The sequence below is a fragment of the Mercenaria mercenaria genome, chromosome 1, assembly GCF_021730395.1.
Source record: "Mercenaria mercenaria strain notata chromosome 1, MADL_Memer_1, whole genome shotgun sequence".
Classification (NCBI taxonomy): Eukaryota; Metazoa; Mollusca; class Bivalvia; order Venerida; family Veneridae; genus Mercenaria; species Mercenaria mercenaria.
In genome coordinates this window covers 30,065,428-30,086,213 of record NC_069361.1, presented here as the reverse complement: position 1 = coordinate 30,086,213, position 20,786 = coordinate 30,065,428, and the positions used below count along the sequence as shown (strand labels likewise).

Genomic DNA, 20,786 nt, shown 5'->3' with positions numbered 1-20,786 from the left:
TTTTATTTTTCTCAAATTATTCAATTTAAGGAGCTGGTTTCCTAATGCCATTGATTTTGTAAGCGTAATGATGGAAAAAAATTGTTAATGTCAAAGGATTTAGAAAAATTGCTGCCAGAAAAACAGTTTCTGTACCAGATCACTTGCATATATGGACCCACAGTTATAATTTAAAGGTCTTATTGCATTCTTTGTATTCACAAGTTGTTGTTTTGCAGGTTTAAACATATGCAGATCAGGTCTAACAGCGAGTCAGCAGCATTTTTTAGGTCAGGTCGTGTGGAGAATGACAAAAGCAACAAGCACCTGTTCAACCTGATAAATACTCAGCATAAACTCATCCGAAAAGAATATGCTCTAAATTGTAAGTTAGTTGCAGGTTTTGAGGATTTATTAAATCAGAGCTTTTTGTTAAGAATATATTAGTCAGATACGCTGTATCACCTCTTGACATAATAAACCTGAATCAAGTAAAATAGAACAGTTTACATATATAGGTGATAGTAAAATAGCACTGTCTGAATTCTACATAATTATACGTGTATATTTTCAGAAATTAATAGAATTTTAAATGCTTATAGCATCATTTTAAAATTTGGTGAATATTTAGTTTTTTTGTTACATACATTTCATTTGTTATTGTTAAAGTATTTCATATTTACATTAATTACCTTTTTATAAATGTGATAGGAGTACCGTTATTGCATGATTTGGTTCATACAGGTAAAGGTGCTTTAATATATTTTTAGAATTGGTGGTCAGTAACATATTAAACATTTGTCATGCTTCAGATTAAGCTCACTTACTTACTAAATGCAAGTGAAAATTTCAAATTGCTTGACTGTCAAGATTTCATGAACTTGCTATATTTTGCATGTGAAAATGTTAATGCTAGTTGGCCATCTTTGTCACAGGTTTTTTTCTTTTAACAAATGGTAATTTGAGTGTATTTTGGCTTTTATTTTAATGCATGGGTTTATTGATGTTACACTTGACACGTGTTTTTTGCACATTTATTAAAGAAATGACAAGTTTCTGTGGCATAGCTGATGATGATTATGGCATGTACTGCTTATTTTGTAAGGAATAATTAGAAACTAAATACGTTCCTGAAAATACAAATTAGCTTAAAGTTTTTGATTCCCTAGGCTAGGCATGTTGTACATTATGGGTCGAAAATGCAAGTGGTTGAAAATTATCAAAACTAGCAAGCAGAAAGTCCACTAGCTGTTTAGTTGAAACTTCGATCTAAAATTGATAAGTCTATTTTCTACATCTGCACCTTGCAACGTTGCAGTAAGAACTTAAACCATGTTGTGAATAGTGGATTTTCATGGATTTACTTGTTGCTGTTTTACTGAGGTAATTTAGATAATATATTAAGTGTTGGGAAAAACGGGTATCTATAAAGTGAAGAAAAATATTTTGCTTTGTATACATTTATGCTTAAATGCTTTGATCATCAGGCAGCGAGGCATTTGGTATCATAATCATTCTTTTACCAGCTTGCAACTCCCATATTGGTGTGTTTTCAGCCTTCGATCTTACATTTCTGAGGTTGATGCCTCAGCTACTAGGCCACAGCCAACAATGTCTATATTAGGTAGTTTTATGTTGAAACTCTCTCTAATGAACAGTCTACATTTTTTTAGCTCACCTGTCACGTAGTGACAAGGTGAGCTTTTGTGATCGCCTTTCGTCCGTCGTCTGTTCACAATTTCTTGTGAACACGATAGAGACCACAGTTTGCAATCAATTTTAATCAAACTTGCACACAAGTTGCATTGGCATAATATCTCAGTTCCTTTTGAAAACTGGCCAGATCCTGTCATGGGTTCAAGAGTTATGGCCCCTTAAAGGGCCAAAATTTGAAATTTTTGGCTTGTGAACACAATAGAGAGCACACTTTGCAATCAACTTTAATAAAACTTGCACACAACTTGTATTGGCATAATATCTCGGTTCCTTTCGAAAACCGACAAGATTCCTTGATGGGTTCAAGAGTTATGGCCCCTTAAAGGGCCAGAATTTGCCATTTTTGGCTTGTGAACACGATAGATACAACATTTTGCAATCAACTTTAATCAAACTTGCACACAACTTGTATTGGCATAATATCTCGGTTCCTTTCGAAAACTGGCCAGATCCCATCATGGGTTTCAGAGTTATGGCCCCTTAAAGGGTCAAAATTTGCTATTTTTTGCTTGTGAACACGATAAACAACATTTTGCAGTCAACTTTAATCAAACTTCCACACTACCTGTATTGGCATAATATTTCGATTCTTTTCGAAAACTGGCCAGATGCCATCATGGGTTCCAGAGTTATGGCCCCTTAAAGGTCCAAAATTTGCTATTTTGGCTTTTGCAGCTATATAGAGACTTCATTTATGGTTTGATTTGATACAGACTTGCAACATATCTTTATAAATCCTGGATTTCATGATGAATCTGTCAGATTCAGTCATAGGTTCTGGGGTTATTTTATATCTAATTACCTCCCCTGATTTTAGTCAAAATGGATTTATATCAGTAAGTACTTACAGGATTCATTTGAAATTTCATTACAGTCATTAGTTGGACTGAGACAATCAGGTTAGATAACTATGAACTGATTTTATGTTAAATTACCTCCCTTTATTTCAAATTAATGTGGGTATATCTCCATAACTAATGAAGATACTGATCTAAAATTTCATTTATGCCACCAACAGGACTTGGACAATCAGTTTAGATACATATTGAATAAATTTATGACAAATTACCTCCCTTTATTTTTTGTGTAAATGAATTTACCTAGAAGCTTCTAATGAGATTGGTTTAAAACGTTATTTATGTCTTCAATGGTAAGAAATTTCTACTTCTACTTACTTTTCTAATATATTGTTGTAAAGGCTTGTACTCTATATCTTCTACATGCATATACCAATGCATGATTACCTTCCCTGATTTTAATAAAAACGGATTTATCTCAGTAAGTGTTTATAGGACTCATTTGAAATTTCATTATTGTCATTAGTTGGACTATGACAATCAGGGTAGATAACTATGGACTGATTTTATGTCAAATTACCTCCCTTTGTTTCAAATTAAAATGGGTAAATCTCCGTAACTAATGAAGATGCTGATCTGAAATTTCATTTATGCCATCAATAGGACTTGGACAATCAGTTTAGATACATATTGAATAAATTTATGACAAATTACCTCCCTTTATTTTTTTTATGTAAATGAATATACGTTAGGAACTTCTAATGAGATTGGTTTCAAATGTTATTTAATTCTTCCAGGGTAAGGAATAGTCATACTAGTACAAAAATGCAGCATTTAAGCCTAGGACCCTCAAACTTGGTATGGAGATTGGCCCTGATGAGTATGTGACCCATAGGTCAAAAGGGACTGTTACAAGAAAATATTTATCCTGATGATATTTAATGTGTATGCCTATGTGATCTATATTATCAAATCTTGATCTTATCATTAAGAGCAATGGTACTCAGGTGAGCGATGCAGGGCCATCATGGCCCTCTTGTTTTATGTATGCACTAATTTAGGGAGTGAGGGACACAGTGGTTAGCATCTTAAACTAAGGATTTACAGTCATGGCTGATATTCTGGCTAGTGTTCAGTTAAATGTGTGATTTACTTAATTTAATACTGTTTTCAGCAGTAATAGCCTAGACTCTATGCTGGGGAGGTAACTATTACATATGGGCTTGGCTGGAAATAAGTTGTTCAAATTCTTTCCAGGACAACCTACATCTAAACAAGAAACCATAAACTACCACAGTCATGCTTTTCATTTCATTGCTTGATTTTAATGAAATAATGCTTTGCAGTTGCAGTGAACTTGTTTGACTATCTCGGCAGTATATTCAGCTACATTGCCATTGCATTTCCTATCTTCCTTGGGGCGTATGACAGTCTCTCTTCTCCAGATCTGTCTGCTCTTATTTCTGCTGTAAGTATATTTCATCAAACTCATCAGAAATACCTCATCAGATGCAAAAGTCTGTTCCAGTCTGTTAATGCTGACCTGAGCCAAAGGTTTGGGGTCAGCTATTGTGATCACACATGTCCTCTGTCATTTGTAAAGGTAATTGTTGTTAAGATGTTGGCACCACGTCACTTCTTTTTATAATTCCGACAATAAAATCAGTAAAAATGTCCTTTGGAAGCATTGAATTTAACAGTGCATGATTATAGTACACTCAGTTTGATTGAGTCTGTACATCAGAGGTAATAAAACGTGCAACACCCCTGATGCCTGCTAGCACCAGTTTAAGAGAAATTCTCTTGTAGTAAAAATTAAATGCTCTCCATGATCCTACTCAGCAGTTATTACAAACATACTTGTATTCACATTGCAAATTTTTCACACTATACTGCAGACTTTCAGAAAGAAATATGTTTTTATTAGTGTCATTTTTTTTTAAAAATTGAATAGCCCATGCTCTTCTGTGCCCCCAAAAATTTGGAGAGGGGCACTTAGAGTTGCCCTTGTCTGTCCAAATTTGTGTTGTGCATAATATTTGAGCCAGAGTCATCAAGCCTCACAGGATTGTTATTTAGCATGTGAAGTTATGCATCTGGTGTTTTAATTTTGACTTTCACACAGCCAGACCAGAGATACCGTCTTGACTTAGTAAAAAATATGCATAGAAAGGGCCAAAAAGTTTCTGTTGTATGTATCTTAAATGTATCTTGTTTATGGTAGGATTATGTGAAACATTATTAGAATTAAGAATATTGTATCTAGATGTTTAAAAGAATTACATGTGTTAAGTTTCATTATGATCTATGTTTCTTACAGTTGCAAACAGAAAGTTTAGCAAAGAAAAGTAAAGTGATGATAAATTCAAATCACAATCAAAATTGTACTCAAGGATAGAAAGAACAAGACATTGAAACTGAAAAGCAGCTTTTGCAGTGCTCAGTGCTGTATTTTATACACTTCTTTGAAAAAGAGAGGCTATATTGTTTTGGTCATTGTCACTTGCCTGTTGTCAGTGTATGACCACTAATAATTTGAGGATCAGTAGGTCAAAGGACAAGGTCACAGTTTTGCAAGATTAGAGATGGCTTCTCCTCATTAATGAAAGATTTGACTTACAGTTGTTCAATTTCAAAAGTTGATTGCATGCGGTCAGTAGATGACTCCTATTGTTTTGAGGGTTGTTAGGTCAAAGGTCACAGTGACCTTAACACGAAAAACCGTTTCTGCTCTTTAATTAAAGAATGCTTTGGTTTACAGTCACTAATCTTCATAGGATGATTGCCTTTTATCAATAGATAAGCCCTTTTGTATTGGGGTCGAGAGGGCAAAGGTCAAACTGTTTCAGTTCAGTTCAATATCTAAAGAATGTTGCAGTCGTCAAACTTCATAGAATCAGAATCTGTGGTCAGAATTGTGGTCATTGGCAGGTTGAAGTATAAGGTCAAAGTGGCTTATAGACTGGAAAAAGTTTTGACTCATTAACTTAAGAACACTTTAACATATTGTCATCATCTTCATAGGATATTTACCTGTGGTAGATGACCCTTAATATTTTGGGGAGTGGTAGGTCAAAGGTCAAGAACACAGTGGCCTCATAACTAAAAATGGTTTCCACTAAGTAACAATAGAAAACTTTAGCCTACAATCATCATTGCTTTTGAATGGTACATAAGCTTATTGCAAAGTGTTATACATGTACATGTAGTACTGCACGCTTGTGTTAAAGGTATACTATGCGCAGGGTGGTCTTGATCCATGCTGGTCGCAAACGCACTATGTTGGTTTTCTCATGGTGCGGCTCAAATTATGAATATGTAGGGATAACGCATGTTTTTCCATGTTAGAACATCTGCAGAATCCCTAGGGATTGGTTGGTGCCCGAGCCAGGTAGGGCGAGGGTACCAACGTTTCCAGACGGATTCTGAATGTGTTACAACAAGAAATGAACATGCATTAACGCTATTCTAGCATAAAACTTGCAAAACAAATAAATTACCCCTCAAGGTCATAAAATTTCCATGAAACGCGCGGGAATGTCTGCGTTGTTTTTTCACTCGATATCTTTAAAACCTGATATGGTATTTGCTTTTGTCCATACTTTTTTTGGTAGTAAATTGCTCATACTATCCTTCTCACCACGGCATTGACGTTTGCTTCACACCTTGGTTAAGTTTTTCATACCAGACCACCTTTTGAGATAAAGCTTTGAAACTTTGAGCACTTTCTGTCTTGTATTCCTTTTTCAAGCTGGAAAGGTGCCGTATTCATGAAGCATATTTTGATTTGAAACCAAGCTAAACACCCTGACTTGCTTTGAACATTTCAAGATAACTACTGTGATTTTATTTAATTTTCAGGGCTTGAAATTTTATGGTTTTGGATTTAATGACTATTTCGTGGAGAGGGCGAGGGAGGGGAATTCATGGATTTCAACTTCTAATGAAAGAACTAATAGGAATTTAATTGTTCATTAGTATTTACTTTCATTGATTGATGCAACTACGAAATGTATAAAAATAAATCTCCCATGAATTATTGATGTTTTTAGCTCGACTATTCGAAGAATAGTCTAGCTATTCTACTCACCCTGGCGTCGGCGTCGGCGTCTGCGTCGGCGTCACACCTTTTTGCATGCAAGTACATACAGCTATCATTTAAAGGCATATAGCTTTGAAACTTATTTATTCTTTTTCTAGGTCAATTACCTACCTCTCTGGGTCAAGTCCCATAACTCTGACATGTATTTTGAGCAAATTATGCCCCCTTTTGGACTTAGAAAATTTTGGTTAAAGTTTTACATGCAAGTTACTATCTCCAAAACTAATGCAGATATTGAATTGAAACTTCACATGTGTCTTCGGGATTATAAAACTAGTTGATAGCACCAAGTCCCATAACTCTGACCTTCATTTTGGCCAAATTATGCCCCCTTTTGGACTTAGAAAATTCTGGTTAAAGTTTTGCGTGCAAGTACATACAGCTATTACTAAAAGGCATATAGATTTGAAACTTATTTTTTCTTTTTCTAGATCAATTACCTACCTCACTGGGTCAAGTCCCATAACTCTGACATGTATTTTGAGCAAATTATGCCCCCTTTTGGACTTAGATAATTCTGGTTAAAGTTTTACATGCAAGTTACTATCTCCAAAACTAATGCAGATATTGAATTGAAACTTCACATGTGTCTTCGGGGTTATAAAACTAGTTGATAGCACCAAACCCATAACTCTGACCTTCATTTTGGCCAAGTTATGCCCCTTTTTGGACTTAGAAAATTCTGGTTAAAGTTTTGCGTGCAAGTACATACAGCTATTACTAAAAGGCATATAGATTTGAAACTTATTTTTTCTTTTTCTAGATCAATTACCTACCTCACTGGGTCAAGTCCCATAACTCTAACACGTATTTTGGGCAAATTATACCCCCTTTTGGACTTAGAAAATTCTGGTTAAAGTTTAACATGCAAGTAACTATCTCCAAAACTACTACAGATATTAAATTGAAACTTCACATGTGTCTTCGGGGTTATAAAACTAGTTGATAGCACCAAGTCCCATAACTCTGACATGTATTTTGGGCAAATTATGCCCCCTTTTGGACTTGGAAAATCCTGGTTAAAGTTTTGCGTGCAAGTACATACAGCTATTACCAAAAGGCATATAGCCTTGAAACTTATTTATTCTTTTTCAAGGTCAATTACCAACCTCACTGGGTCAAGTTCCATAACTCTTAACATGTATTTTGAGCAAATTATGCCCCCTTTTGGACTTAGAAAATTCTGGTTAAAGTTTAACATGCAAGTTACTATCCCCAAAACTAATGCAGATATTGAATTGAAACTTAACATGTTTCTTCGGGGTTATAAAACTAGTTGATAACATCAAGTCCCATAACTCTGATATGTATTTTGGTCAAATTATGTCCCCTTTCGAACTTAAAACTCTTTTGATTTTAACATTTTGGGTAATAATTTCCTGCTTCTGTGACAATATTTCAAATAGTCGAGCTTGGCTGTCTTACGGACAGCTCTTGTTGTTTTATATTTTTGACCTTGCTACTTTGAAAATTCTAAAAAAGGACATTATACTTTCCTCAATGTAAACGAAAGAACTTTGAATCTTAGAAAATTAAAGTTGTGGAATGAAAGTCCAGCCAAGAAAAAAGTTCACATATATATTTCATTGACTTTCAGAATGCCTTTGTTGTGATATATCTGATCAACTGTTTCACTAAGTTGTTGGATCTCTCTGTGAAAGTAACCAATATAGCTGGAACAACTCACAGGTATGTTACATATGAGCCGCGTCATGAGAAAACCAACATAGTGGGTTTGCGACCAGCATGGATCCTGACCAGCCTGCGCATCCGTGCAGTCTGGTCAGGATCCATGCTGTTTGCTTTTAAAGCCTAGTGCAATTAGAGAAACCGTTAGCGAACAGCATGGATCCTGACCAGACTGCGCGGATGTGCAGGCTGGTCTGGATCCATGCTGGTCACAAAGCCACTATGTTGGTTTTCCCATGGCACGGCTCACATATTGATACATTTTTATTTGTTTTCGGTTAGAGTTCATCCTCATACTGATGATCAGGTAAAGAAAATGACCCACATTTTTTAATATTCTAAATCTACAATTATTTTTTTCAAAATATACTCAGATAACTAGATATTATTTTATAAAAGTCATTATTTACTTGGTGGAAGGCATTAAACATATTTAAATCACATTGAGCTTGTTCCATATGAAATGTCTTTCTTTCTTTCTTTTATGGTAGTAAATAATGGTTTGCCACTGTGCGTAGATCAATGTAAGGTCTTACTACCAGCAAGGATCCTGGGCAGTGCACATCCATTCCATACTGTTGTTTTATCCTGGCATCCATATTGTTTATTGATCAGTTTATGCACTTATATTCAACTGACAAGTGAACTGTATGGAACCAGATCACAGATGTGCAGGCTGATTAGGAACCATACTGGTCCTGAAGTCCCAACTTTGATTTCTGCTGGACAGCAGTGCTCATACGTATTTGCCATTTGTGAGGGCAAACTCATTCAGAGTTGTTGTTCTTTCAATTCTGCTTCAGAAGCTTTCATCTCTGTTAATATCTTACACAATTTTCTTTAGAGTCTTGAAAGAAATGTAAATCTGAAATATGTCATTGAATATACTCTCCTAGAAGTGGAGCCTGGGTGGCTGATTGGTTAAGGTCTTGACTTCAGATTACTTGCCCTTTACCATTGTGTATTCAAAATCCTCACTTGTGTTGTTGAATTCTTCATGTGTGGAAGCAATATAGTTGGTTTATGGAAGGTCAGTGGTTCTACCCAGGTGCCGACTCATTTATGAAATAATGCCCAGAGGAGTACCTGGTGCCTTCCCCCACTGGCAAAAACTAGAATTGTTGCCATATGACCTAAATTGTGCTGATTTGGGCATTGTGACTAAACAAAAACAAAAAAAAAGAAGAAATTGTCCTTCTTGATGCTTGACACTATTTGTACAGATTTTTTACAAACAGACATTGTTACTTAAATTCTGCACCTTTTCATTCAAAGACTCATTATTATAACAATCTGACCCACTAGAATTGTTGAGTGAAGTAAACATAGTACCAGGGTTGTGAAAGATTGGTATGGAAGGTTAAGTAAAGCAATTCATGGGGTCCAGCCTTGTATCTAGGGAAGCCTTTAAATGTTATTAAAGTGCGATCATGCATGTGGAGGCTGCAAGTGTATTAACTCCGATTTTGGCATGTTCTACAAGTATGCTGAGTAACTTCCCATAGCTTTACGCTCATGTAGTTCACCTTGTCAGTTTATATATTTGCTACTGTGACAAGATATTTGGTTGTCATTTTTTTTCATTTAGCTAACGTAATTTAAACAGTGATATTGTGTGAAAAAAGGGATTTTTGAAAAAAGACCAGTGACTGTGATTGAGTGGTGATATTTTTCTGAACAGTTTTATACAGTGAATTCCAGTAGGACTATTTTACTGCTGTAGACAAAAACAGTACAGTCTGTAAGTAAATAATCCTGATATTCCCATTTGTTGACAGAGTTGTTGAGTTATTACAAGTTCTGGAAAAGTTAAAGAATTGCCAAGATACCAGGCTTGCCAGTAGACCTCAGGAAATCAGAGGTTTTGGATGGAGTGAAATGTAAGTCACATTTTCTTGTAAATAATTGACTCATGTTAGAGTCCTAGCTGTTCTTGTCATTTTAGTAATTGTAGAAACTTTAATTTTTTGCTCTATGAGATCATCTCATAAGGCCAAAGACCTGTTATGAGTTTGAAAGCAGTCAGTCAAGTAGTTTCCTTGAAACCTGCTAACATGCAGCTTTACAAAATTTCTAAGCTAAACTGGGTCTTTATTTTGACAAAACTGAAGCATGAGTTATGTAACTTATCTATTTAGCTCATCTCATGATGCTGAAGATATGTGAGAAATATGAAAGCTTTTGGCTTAGTAGTTTTTAAGAAACCTGCTTACATGGGTAACTTTTACTGAAAATTCTATGGGCAAAGTTTTGACAGAATTAGAATAAGAGTTATATAACTTGACCAGTAATATCGAAGGAAAGTTTGAAGTTTGGAAACATTTGGCCAGTTGTTCAAAAGGGGGCACTTGACTTGTTTTATATCTTTTTTTGCTAAACACAGTTGGTACTATTCATGATTCAGTGTGTGACACATATATTTAAAGTCAAATAGTCAGCTTCAGGTGAGTGATCTAGGGCCAGTATGGTCTCTTCTTTAATGAAATAAGAAGGCCAAATTTTGAGACTGCAAAAATCTTAAGTTCAGTTTGCAGGGGTTACAGTTTAGAGGGGTTCCACTGCATAGGAGACATTAGTCATATAGACTTCATGCCCTTATCCAAACTGCTTGTTATATAAAAGCTGATAAAGATTGCAATTGACTAGGAAACGTTGGTTGAACATTTCAGAATCCTTAATCTTTAGCCTGCTGGAGGCAAGCCCATGCACTGCCAGGCTAATCATGATCTGCACTGTTTGCTGTTCAGTCAGTAAATTTTCAGTGAACATCCCTTTGAATAAGAAGTGGTACAGAGTGCCCAAATTGAATCATGGACCAGTCCATTTTAGAAATTTAGCAGGGTAAAAATTAAGTAAGGAGAAAAATTTTCTTAGTAGAAATTTTTGTTTAAAAGAGTTAAGTATACATAAAATTGAAACATGTATGTACAATTACGCTTCCTTATTGCTATGTGATTCAAAACTTTTTCAGGTATTTTTATCTGCTGTCTTTTACATGACTTTCCAGTAGTGTTAAAAATAGAAATTGGTATGTTAAAAAATATTTATTTATTACAATATATTTTCCATATTATGTTCTACTTATCTTATTTTGAGTCTTCTAAAATACTGCAATATTTCAGGGAGACGTTAATGAATAATGAGTCAGAGGCTACATGTCAAAGTGAAACATCAGTAGATCCAGTCACTGCATTTGAAATAAATGATCTTGAATATACTGCACCAAAATCTAGTAAAAAATTATGTACAGGTTGGTATCTGAAGTAGACAGGAATTTCTTTAAATATTAGAATTTTATATTTGTTTATGATATTCAGTCAGAAAGTGCTGTTATATATTTATTATTTTATGTTAATGATCAGGAATAGGGTACGCTAATATGATGCTGAAATAGTAACTTCCTATTAAAAAATAAAGTGCCATATGACCTCTTTGTCAGTGTAACATTAATCTCGGTAAAAAGTGAAGCAGTTTCAGCCCTTTTTATTGATTTCTCCAAATGGTTTATTAAATGTTTTCGGTTGTTTTATGTAATGTCCATAAATATGTTTAAACTAAAATGCCATGCACAAATCATTAGAATACTTACTTATTCCTTTAGGTACTTAATTAATGTTCTATACAAAATGTACTTTTTTGATTTTGTTTGGTTCAGAGTCACATGGACATAATTTATGTCATATGGTGACATTTCCTTTTTGATGGTGGAGGAATACCCCAGGTGCTCCTTGTGTTACTGTTTCATGCATGAATCGGACTCCCAGACCTTCTTTAAGCCAGCTGGAAGGCTTCCTTACATGTAGAATTCCACACAATATCAGTGATGGGTAACTTAACCACACGATCACGGAGGCCCAACTTCACAGTCACTGAGGCCCACAAAATGTACTACTTCTGGCCAAGCATAAATGGTTTCATAATGTTCTGCATTATAATACTGCATTTGAGACATTGCATCCCAATGGCTGGCAATTTTTTTCTTCTTTCAGGGTTGAATTTACGTTTTGAACAGGGAGTTAATATTCTGGTCACAGGAACCAGCGGTTGTGGTAAAAGTTCTCTTCTCAGGGTCATCAATGGTATATGGCCAGAGGTCAGAGGTAAAAACTATTTGAATGTTTCCTTAGTTATTTATATGCATTGTGTTTAAATGAGGCATTTATTGTTAGGTCAGCTTTGTAAATATCTTACTTGTTATGTACCGCAAGGGGTTTGATGTCAGTGGCAGATAGACAGATGGATCTACTTCAACTACATTTAATTTATGGGAATACCAATTGTGAAATCAACACCATAGCATTTTATTTATGTCAGTGTCATATTCAAAAGCATTTTGCAATGTAAACAATAACACAAACATTTATAATAGAAAAATGATCCTGTAAAATTTATTATGCCCCCAGAAACAAAGTAAATGTGGACTTAATGTAATCACACATGTTCATTTGTTGGTGTGACCACCCATCCATTGTGACTGCTCCATATCTTAACCATTTTGAAAGTTTGTCAAACTAGCATCAGTTGTTTACTTCATCAAGTAAACATGCAGATCACATGACCTAGGTCACAAAGTTCAAGGTCAAAGTTACACCTAAAATTGCTTAAATTTTTGTCCACTCCATATCTTTTTAACAACTGGAAGGATTTTCATAAAACTAGCATCAATTAATTAACCGCAATAAGACAACTTTAAGACAACCCAGGTCATAAGGTCCAAGGTCAAAGTCAGTACAGCCTCAGTAGCCTAGTGGTAGAGCGTCTGCTTCGAGTGCGGGAGGTCATGGGTTTGTTTCCCGGCCGCGTCATACCAAAGACATAAATAATGGTACTAGTAGCTTCCTCACTTGGCGCTCAGCATTAAGAGGGTTGTGCTAGGACTGGTCAGCCCGGTGTCAGTATAATGTGACTGGTTGGGGTATCATGTCACGTGTCTACGGCGTGATATTCCAGTGAGGCAGGGCTATAAAATTGAGCATTGTGCTCACTGCTACAAGTAGACACCGTCGTTTATATGACTGAAAAATTGTTGAAAAAGACGTTAAACCCAAACACACACACACACAAAGTCATGTTTACAACATTTTATTTCACTTGTACCAAAGCATCTGCTTAGGGTATTAGACTCATTTAGTGGAAGCACAAGTTAATCATTGATCGAGCTGTGTCATTTACGAATATTCAGTTTTCCTTACTGGTAGTTGAATTTCTTACATCCAAATGAGATTAATACAAATACAAGTTTCAAAGGCACTGCTTTAGGAAGCTAAGAAAAAATACCTTTAATACCTATATTGAATTTGCAAAGGTGATAAATACACAGCAGCAAAATCTTCCTTTAACAAATTCTTTGTTGAACAGGAAAACTCAGATATAAGGAACAGCTGGTTATATATGTAAATGATATGATTCAATTAAATTGTCAGCTATACACTGGTTACATCAACTGCAGTCAGTTGTCAAGTACGTTTTCGTCTAATTTCTATTGACATTGAAATAATGTTTGTACACAATATGTACAGAGAAGATTTCATATGGAAGCGTAACTCTTTCAAGACATATGTCAACAAAACATGAGAATTGTGTCACAATGGCCGAGGTATACGGAACAGTTAATCACATGTTTTAATGGCACTCATAGATCAAATAATTGCAGCGATCAAATTATATTTGATATCAACAGTGAAGGTCATTTAACAGAACTTGAATTTCGGTACATGCATATACATGTAGTTTATATATTTTATATATAGGGGGGTGTTTTTAAGATAGATTTCTGGAGTCTTATAGATAGAATTTCAGATTCCTGTGATAAAGCAAAGAAGGAGAAAAATCGAGGACTTTTAAATTGTTCACTGTATCTGGGGTTTCTTTATAACAAGAGTTTTATTGTTGCTGATTGATATTCTATATTTTCTATCACATAAGATAATTAAAAAAAACAAACTAACAAGTTTTAATTTATATTATTTATCAATTTGTAGGTACCATTGACTATCAGGTAGATTTGAAACCCAGTGTGATACTGTTTTTACCACAGAAACCCTACTTTACTGATGGCTCACTAAGACAACAGGTAAGGTGTTACAGTAATTGAAGTTTTAAGTTGCAACACGAGATTCAAGAATACCTTGTTGTATGGTGAAACAATTAAGGAATGTATTGGGGTTTGTGTATTATTTCGGGAAAAATATTTTTGTGGTGCAGGACCTTGTTTATGAAATGGTTATAAGTTTCCTTGTAAACTTCGACAGTTAACACATGCCAGTTACTTTTATGTCTAATATATCTTTAATAGTTTTAAAGATAATAGTAAGTGCATATGAATGTTTACTAAAAAAAGTAATGGTTTCATAATGTTACATTTACAGTTTCCTGTATATTTTTTATATGTTTCTACAGGCAAACTCAGCCCATGTGTCAAAGTGTTGTTCATTTCAGGAAGTCATAATGAAACAGTTACCTAGTAATTGAAACTTTCCACCTACCGTGAGAATCTCAAGACATATGCTTTCATTTGATATCTAAAATGTTTGAATATATATTTATATATTTTAGCTGATACTGAGATTGTTTATTGATGAAAGATTCTTTAAAGAATAATTGTTTGTACTTTGCAATTACAAATGTGAAGTGGCAAGAATATAATCATGAGAAGAAAATAATACAAAATTAAGACTTGATTAATGAAAACCAAAAATAATAAAGTCCTGCTTGTTCCTACACTTGTTCAAATTACAAATAGCATATTAAAATGAGCCGCGCCATGGGAAAACCAACATAGTGGGTTTGCGACCAGCATGGATCCAGACCAGCCTGCGCATCCGCGCAGTGTGGTCAGGCTCCATGCTGTTCGCTAACAGTTTCTCCAATTCCAATAGGCTTTAAAAGCGAACAGCATGGAGCCTGACCAGACTGCGCGGATGCGCAGGCTGGTCTGGATCCATGCTGGTCGCAAACCCACTATGTTGGTTTTCCCATGGCGCGGCTCAAATGTCTGTCATAGATAACATTTGTAATACATTTCTTGAAATTGTCATGAGTTTGTTGTGGTAAACTAATTTAAATTTCTCAAGCATATTTGGCTCAGTCCCTTGCATCTCAAACAGTCTAGAGTTTTACTGTATTAAAATTTCTGAAAATTCTGAAAGGTGTCATGCAGTACCCAAACACAACACCAGTATATATAGTTTATATATATATATAAGATTCATTGAAAAGACTTGTATTTGTGGCAAAAAATCAAAATGGAGATAATTGTCAATGAGCATTGTTCTTCTACCTTTCAGATTCTGAAAATTTGAAAACATTATCTTCACTGATTTAGGAGTTTCAGTGTTGTTACAATTTTATTTTGATATTTGGAGACTTTTAAAACCTTTTGCTGAAAATAGACAGAACTCATTAAACGGCTGTTAAACCATGAGCCACTGTTTTCTTAGTGTGTATGGGCGATCTTGAATTTGGGTTGTCATGACGATGAAACTATCACTTTTTGCTTGATATCTTAGAATTTGTATTGTCTTGAAAGACTTAATTATGGTACACAAGTTTATGTTTTCCATATAACACTGGATTGAAAGAAATTGATTTTCCAGTATTTTAAAACATGTATTATGTGATAATTATTTTATGTCACAGATAAAAGGACCCATTTGATTTGTATCTAAAAACTTATCTTCAAGATTAGTTGCTCATGCATACAGCACAGGGAAGCCTAAAGCTTCAAGATTTGTCATGATAGCAAACTCTATTTGAGCCGTGCCATGAGAAAACCAACATAATGGCTTTGCGACCAGCATGGATCCAGACAAGCCTGCGCAGTCTGGTCAGGATCCATGCTGTTCGCTTTTAAAGCCTATTGGAATTGGTGAAACTGTTAGCGAACAGTATGGATCCTGACCAGACTGCGCAGATGCACAGGCTGGTCTGGATCCATGCTGGTCGCAAACCCACTATGTTGTTTTTTCTTATGGCACGGCTCATTTTATTTTTTGCAAACAAATAAAAGTTGTTGTATAGCTGGTTGTAATATAACCTCCTGGTGTAATGTCTATACTGTTAATTAAATTTAAAATAAAATTGAATTTCAGATCATATATCCATTGAGAGAATTTGACAGAAGAGGAAGTTTTAGTAAGTTATTTTGTATTATTTTCTTGCTGGATTTTTTTTTCAATGAGATATAGTCATAAACTGGAAAACCCCTCTTTTCTCTTTTTCCAGCCAAATCTAGATTTTCACTTGGAGGGGGGATGATTGTGTTACATTCCATAGACTGTATTATTAGCTCACCTGAACTTTGTTTTGGTTGAGCTATTAGTAAGATGAAATGTCTCGGATCCTTTGTCCATTGTCTGCATCAGTTTATTTATTTGAACATTTTCTTTTCTGAAATCCTGCCTGCCTAGCTCAATAGGGAGAACGCAGATCTAGGGATTGCGAGGTTGTGGGTTCGATCCCCGGGCGGGTCGTATGTTTACCTTGACGATTTTATAAAAGACATTGCATGTGAAATCAATCGCCCTCCACCCCTGATTCATGTTGGGAAGTTGGCAGTTACTTGGGGAGAACAGGTTTGTACTGGTACAGTGTTAGGAACACTGGTTTAAGGTTAACTGCCCGCTGTTATATAACAGTTTACTGAAATACTGTTGAAAATGCCTTAAACCCAAAACAAACAAACAAACTTCTTTTCTAAAACTGCAGGTCAGAATTACATCAAATTTGATCAACAGCACCCTGGCAAGCACCTCTGAAGTTTGCTTGAATAGTACCCTTTGGCCAGTTTTAGGGTCCTCTAGAGCAAAAAATAGGGATAAGAACGTTAAACAACTTTTGATTATCCACTTGATTGGTCTTGGTCTGTAGCATCCATGTATGAGCATCTCTCAGGTTTGTTCAAATGGTTCCCCATAGTTCATTTGAAGGGATTCCACAGCTAAGAATAGAAAGCTTTTAAACAACTTGCTCTCATGAGCTGCTTGATTTATCGTCATCAAATTAGGCCTTTTGCATCCTTGTATGGACCACTCTCAAGTTTGTTCAAAGAGTTCAGCTTTGTACATTTTATGGGATGTCAGAGCAGAAATAAGAAACATTTTTGGCTCGACTATTCGAAGAATAAGTAGAGCTATCCTACTCACCACGGCGTCGGCGTTGGCGTCGGCGTTGGCGTCACACCCTGGTTAAGTTTTTCGTACCAGTCCACATTTTGACAAAGTCTTTTGAGGTAAAGCTTTGAAACTTTCAACACTTGTTTACCATCACCATGTCCAGTAATAGGCAAGAGTACATAACTCTGTCAAGCATTTTGACTGAATTATGGCCCCTTTTGACTTAGAAATCTTGGTTAAGTTTTTCGTACCAGTTCATATTTTGACAAAGTCTTTTGAGATAAAGCTTTGAAATTTTCAACACTTGTTTATCATCACCATGTCCAGTTGTAGGCAAGAGTACATAACTCCATCAAGCATTTTGGTTGAATTATTGCCCCTTTTTGACTTAGAAATCTTGGTTAAGTTTTTCGTACCAGTCTACATTTTGACAAAGTCTTTTGAGATAAAGCTTTGAAACTTTCAACACTTGTTTACCATCACAATGTCCAGTTGTAGGCAAGAGTACATAACTCCATCAAGCATTTTGGCTGAGTTATGGCCCCTTCTGACTTAGAAATCTTGGTTAATTTTTTCATACCAGTTTATATTTTGTGTAAAGTGTTTGACATATGGCTTTGAAACTTTTATATCTTATTCAGTATTATAGTCTCTTTCAGTAGGCAAGAGTACATAACTCTGTCATCTTTTTTGGCTGAATTATGGCCCTTTTTGAACTTGGAAATTGGTTCTGTTTTCATATACAGTCTAACCTGTCTTAAGCAGCCAGCCAAGGGAAGCAGACAATTTGGCCGCTTAAGCCAGGTGACCGCTGATCGGAGGTGCAGCCAGTATATGTATTTTTCAGACTTCTGACCAATCTTTAGCCTTTAGGCCCATTTCTTTTTGGGTTTTCCATTATTATTTTACCAGGATACAATGACGTGCATTTGCCTTCGCAATACGAATGGTCTTTTTAGCAATCTAACTCCGGCGTGTTTTTTTTACTACAAAAATTGTTACAGACAATTTTCCAACTTCGAAACAAGTTTGTTTACAATTTTCGCCATTTTGGTAAGGGAAGCTACTCTCGGCGCTTATTGTCTACGCTAAATCTAAGATTGCCGTTACGTTCCGTAAAAGATAGAGTGGTTTATATTTTTTTTCAAACACAATTAATTTCGTATAAATTTAATAGTATTTTGATGACAGAAGTATAAAAAAATCTCAAATATTATGCTACTAATTAGTTATCGAGTATGATCTTTAACCGAGGTCAAACTGTGAACAACAAAACTGACGCGAGGTGACACGCTAATTACCGATAATTACTGGCCATTTGATCATAACAAAAGGGGATTACACCTTTGGTTATCAGTTTTAATTGAGAAGCTCATGTCATTTTGTCATTCTTTTGGTGAAGTCACGCGAAACTTAGCAACCACGTGCTTCTCAAAATCGGGTATCTTCGGCGATTATTGCCTAAAAATAATTGGTTTTGGAAGAAAAATGGCCGCTGAAAGGGGTCAAATTTGGCGGTCGGGAGGCAATTTCGGTGGCCGCTGGCCGCGGATGGCAGGTGGCCGCTGAATAAAGTGATAAAATAGAGGAAAATCTGTCGGGGGCGTCATAAAATGGCCGCTGAACGGAGGTGACCGCTAATCGGAGGTGACCGTTAGTACAGGTTAGACTGTATATCCATGTTTTGTCAAGACTATTTGACATATGGCTTTGAAATTTTAGACACTTGTTTATCATTATGATTTCCATCTGTAGGCAAGAGTACATAACTCTGACAACTATTTAGGCTGAATTATGGCTCTTTTTGGACTTTGAAATTTTTGTCAAAACTGTTTGAACTGTGGCTTTGAAACTTTTAACACTAGTATATCAACATGATTTCCATCTACAGGCAAGTGTACATAACTCTGTCAACTATTTTGACTGAATTATGACCCTTTTTGGACTTGAAAATTAGTTAAATTTTTCATACAAGTCCATATTTTGCCTATCATATAACTTAACATATTTGCCATCATGGTCACACATTGCCATTTAGTGCAAGACTAATCGAAATCCACAAATACAGGAACATTTTTTGTTTAATCCCTTTTTTTCTTTTGTCTGAAAATCTACGGAAATATTTTGACCCCATTCTTCAATCAATTCTTCGAATAGTCGAGCGCGCTGTCATCCGACAGCTCTTGTTAAACATGTTCTTCCCATGACCCACTTTAATGGATCTTCACCAAACTTGATTTGTAGCATCCTTGTATGGACCTCTGTCAGTTTTGTTCAAATCGTCCTGCTTGGTTATAACGATAGAAAAACATTTAAACAACTTCTCATTAACGGCATCCTTCTCTGGACAAATTTACTCTAATGGTTCTGCTATGCCCCTTTTAGTAGACCTGAGAGCAAAAAAATAGAAAAAACCTTCGAAGAATTTGTAATGACCCAGTTGATCGATCTTCACAAAACTTGGTCTTGATATCTAATTTTTCCCAATGGTTTCGTTTGGTCTCTTGTAGGGGCTGCTAGAGCTCAAATTTGAAAATAGAAAACCTTTAACAAATTCTCTCATAAACCACTTGATGAATCTTCACCAATCATGGCGGCTTTGTTTGAAGCATTTTTAGCTTGACTATACGAAGTATAAGGAGAGCTATCCAACTCGACCCGGCGTCGGCGTCGGCATCTTTCGCATCTCCACCTTGGTTAAAGTTTTTTTTACACTTTCTCTTTTTTCAGCTTATCTCTGTAATTACTTGATGGATTTGATTCAAACTTGAAATACTTATTCCTCATCATCATCCACATCATCTGACATAGGGGCCATAACTCTGGCACCAATATTTCATGAATTATCCCCCATTTTCACTTAGATTTTCAGGTTAAAGTTTTGATGCACTTTCACTCTGTCTCTGTTATTACTGAAAGGATTTGATTCAAACTTAAAAAAGTTGTTCAGCATCATCACCCACATCATATGACACAAGGTGCATAATTCTGGCACCATTTTTTCATGAATTATTCCCCCTTTTTTATTAGAATTTCAGGTTAAAGTTTTGGTGCACTTTCACTCTACCTCTGTTATTACTGAATGGATTTGATTCAAACTTAAAATAGTTGTTCAGCATCATCACCCACATCAAATGACACAAGGTACATAACTCTGGGACCAATTTTTCATGAATTATTTCCCCTTTTTACTTAGAATTTTAGGTTTAAGTTTTGATGCACTTTCACTCTGTCTCTGTTATTACTGAATGGATTTGATTCAAACTTAAAATAGTTGTTCAACATCATCACCCACACCATATGACGCAAGGTGCATAACTGTGGCACCAATTTTTCATTAATTATTCCCCCTTTTTACTTAGAATTTTAGGTTAAAGTTTTGATGCACTT

The 20,786-nt window shown here is 35.4% G+C and overlaps 1 protein-coding gene across 1 annotated transcript in view; it reads left to right on the top strand.

Moving 5' to 3' along the window:
• Positions 1 to 218: 218 nt before the first annotated feature.
• Positions 219 to 20,786, top strand: part of LOC123542589 (lysosomal cobalamin transporter ABCD4-like) — a 34,993-nt gene continuing 14,425 nt past the window's right edge. The window contains exons 1-8 of the mRNA XM_053543169.1: positions 219 to 364; positions 3,839 to 3,960; positions 8,192 to 8,283; positions 10,062 to 10,163; positions 11,406 to 11,533; positions 12,273 to 12,383; positions 14,265 to 14,356; positions 16,374 to 16,416. Of these exons, the coding sequence (XP_053399144.1) occupies positions 229 to 364; positions 3,839 to 3,960; positions 8,192 to 8,283; positions 10,062 to 10,163; positions 11,406 to 11,533; positions 12,273 to 12,383; positions 14,265 to 14,356; positions 16,374 to 16,416 (826 nt within the window). The 5' untranslated portion in view covers positions 219 to 228. The remainder of the gene's footprint in view (positions 365 to 3,838; positions 3,961 to 8,191; positions 8,284 to 10,061; positions 10,164 to 11,405; positions 11,534 to 12,272; positions 12,384 to 14,264; positions 14,357 to 16,373; positions 16,417 to 20,786) is intronic.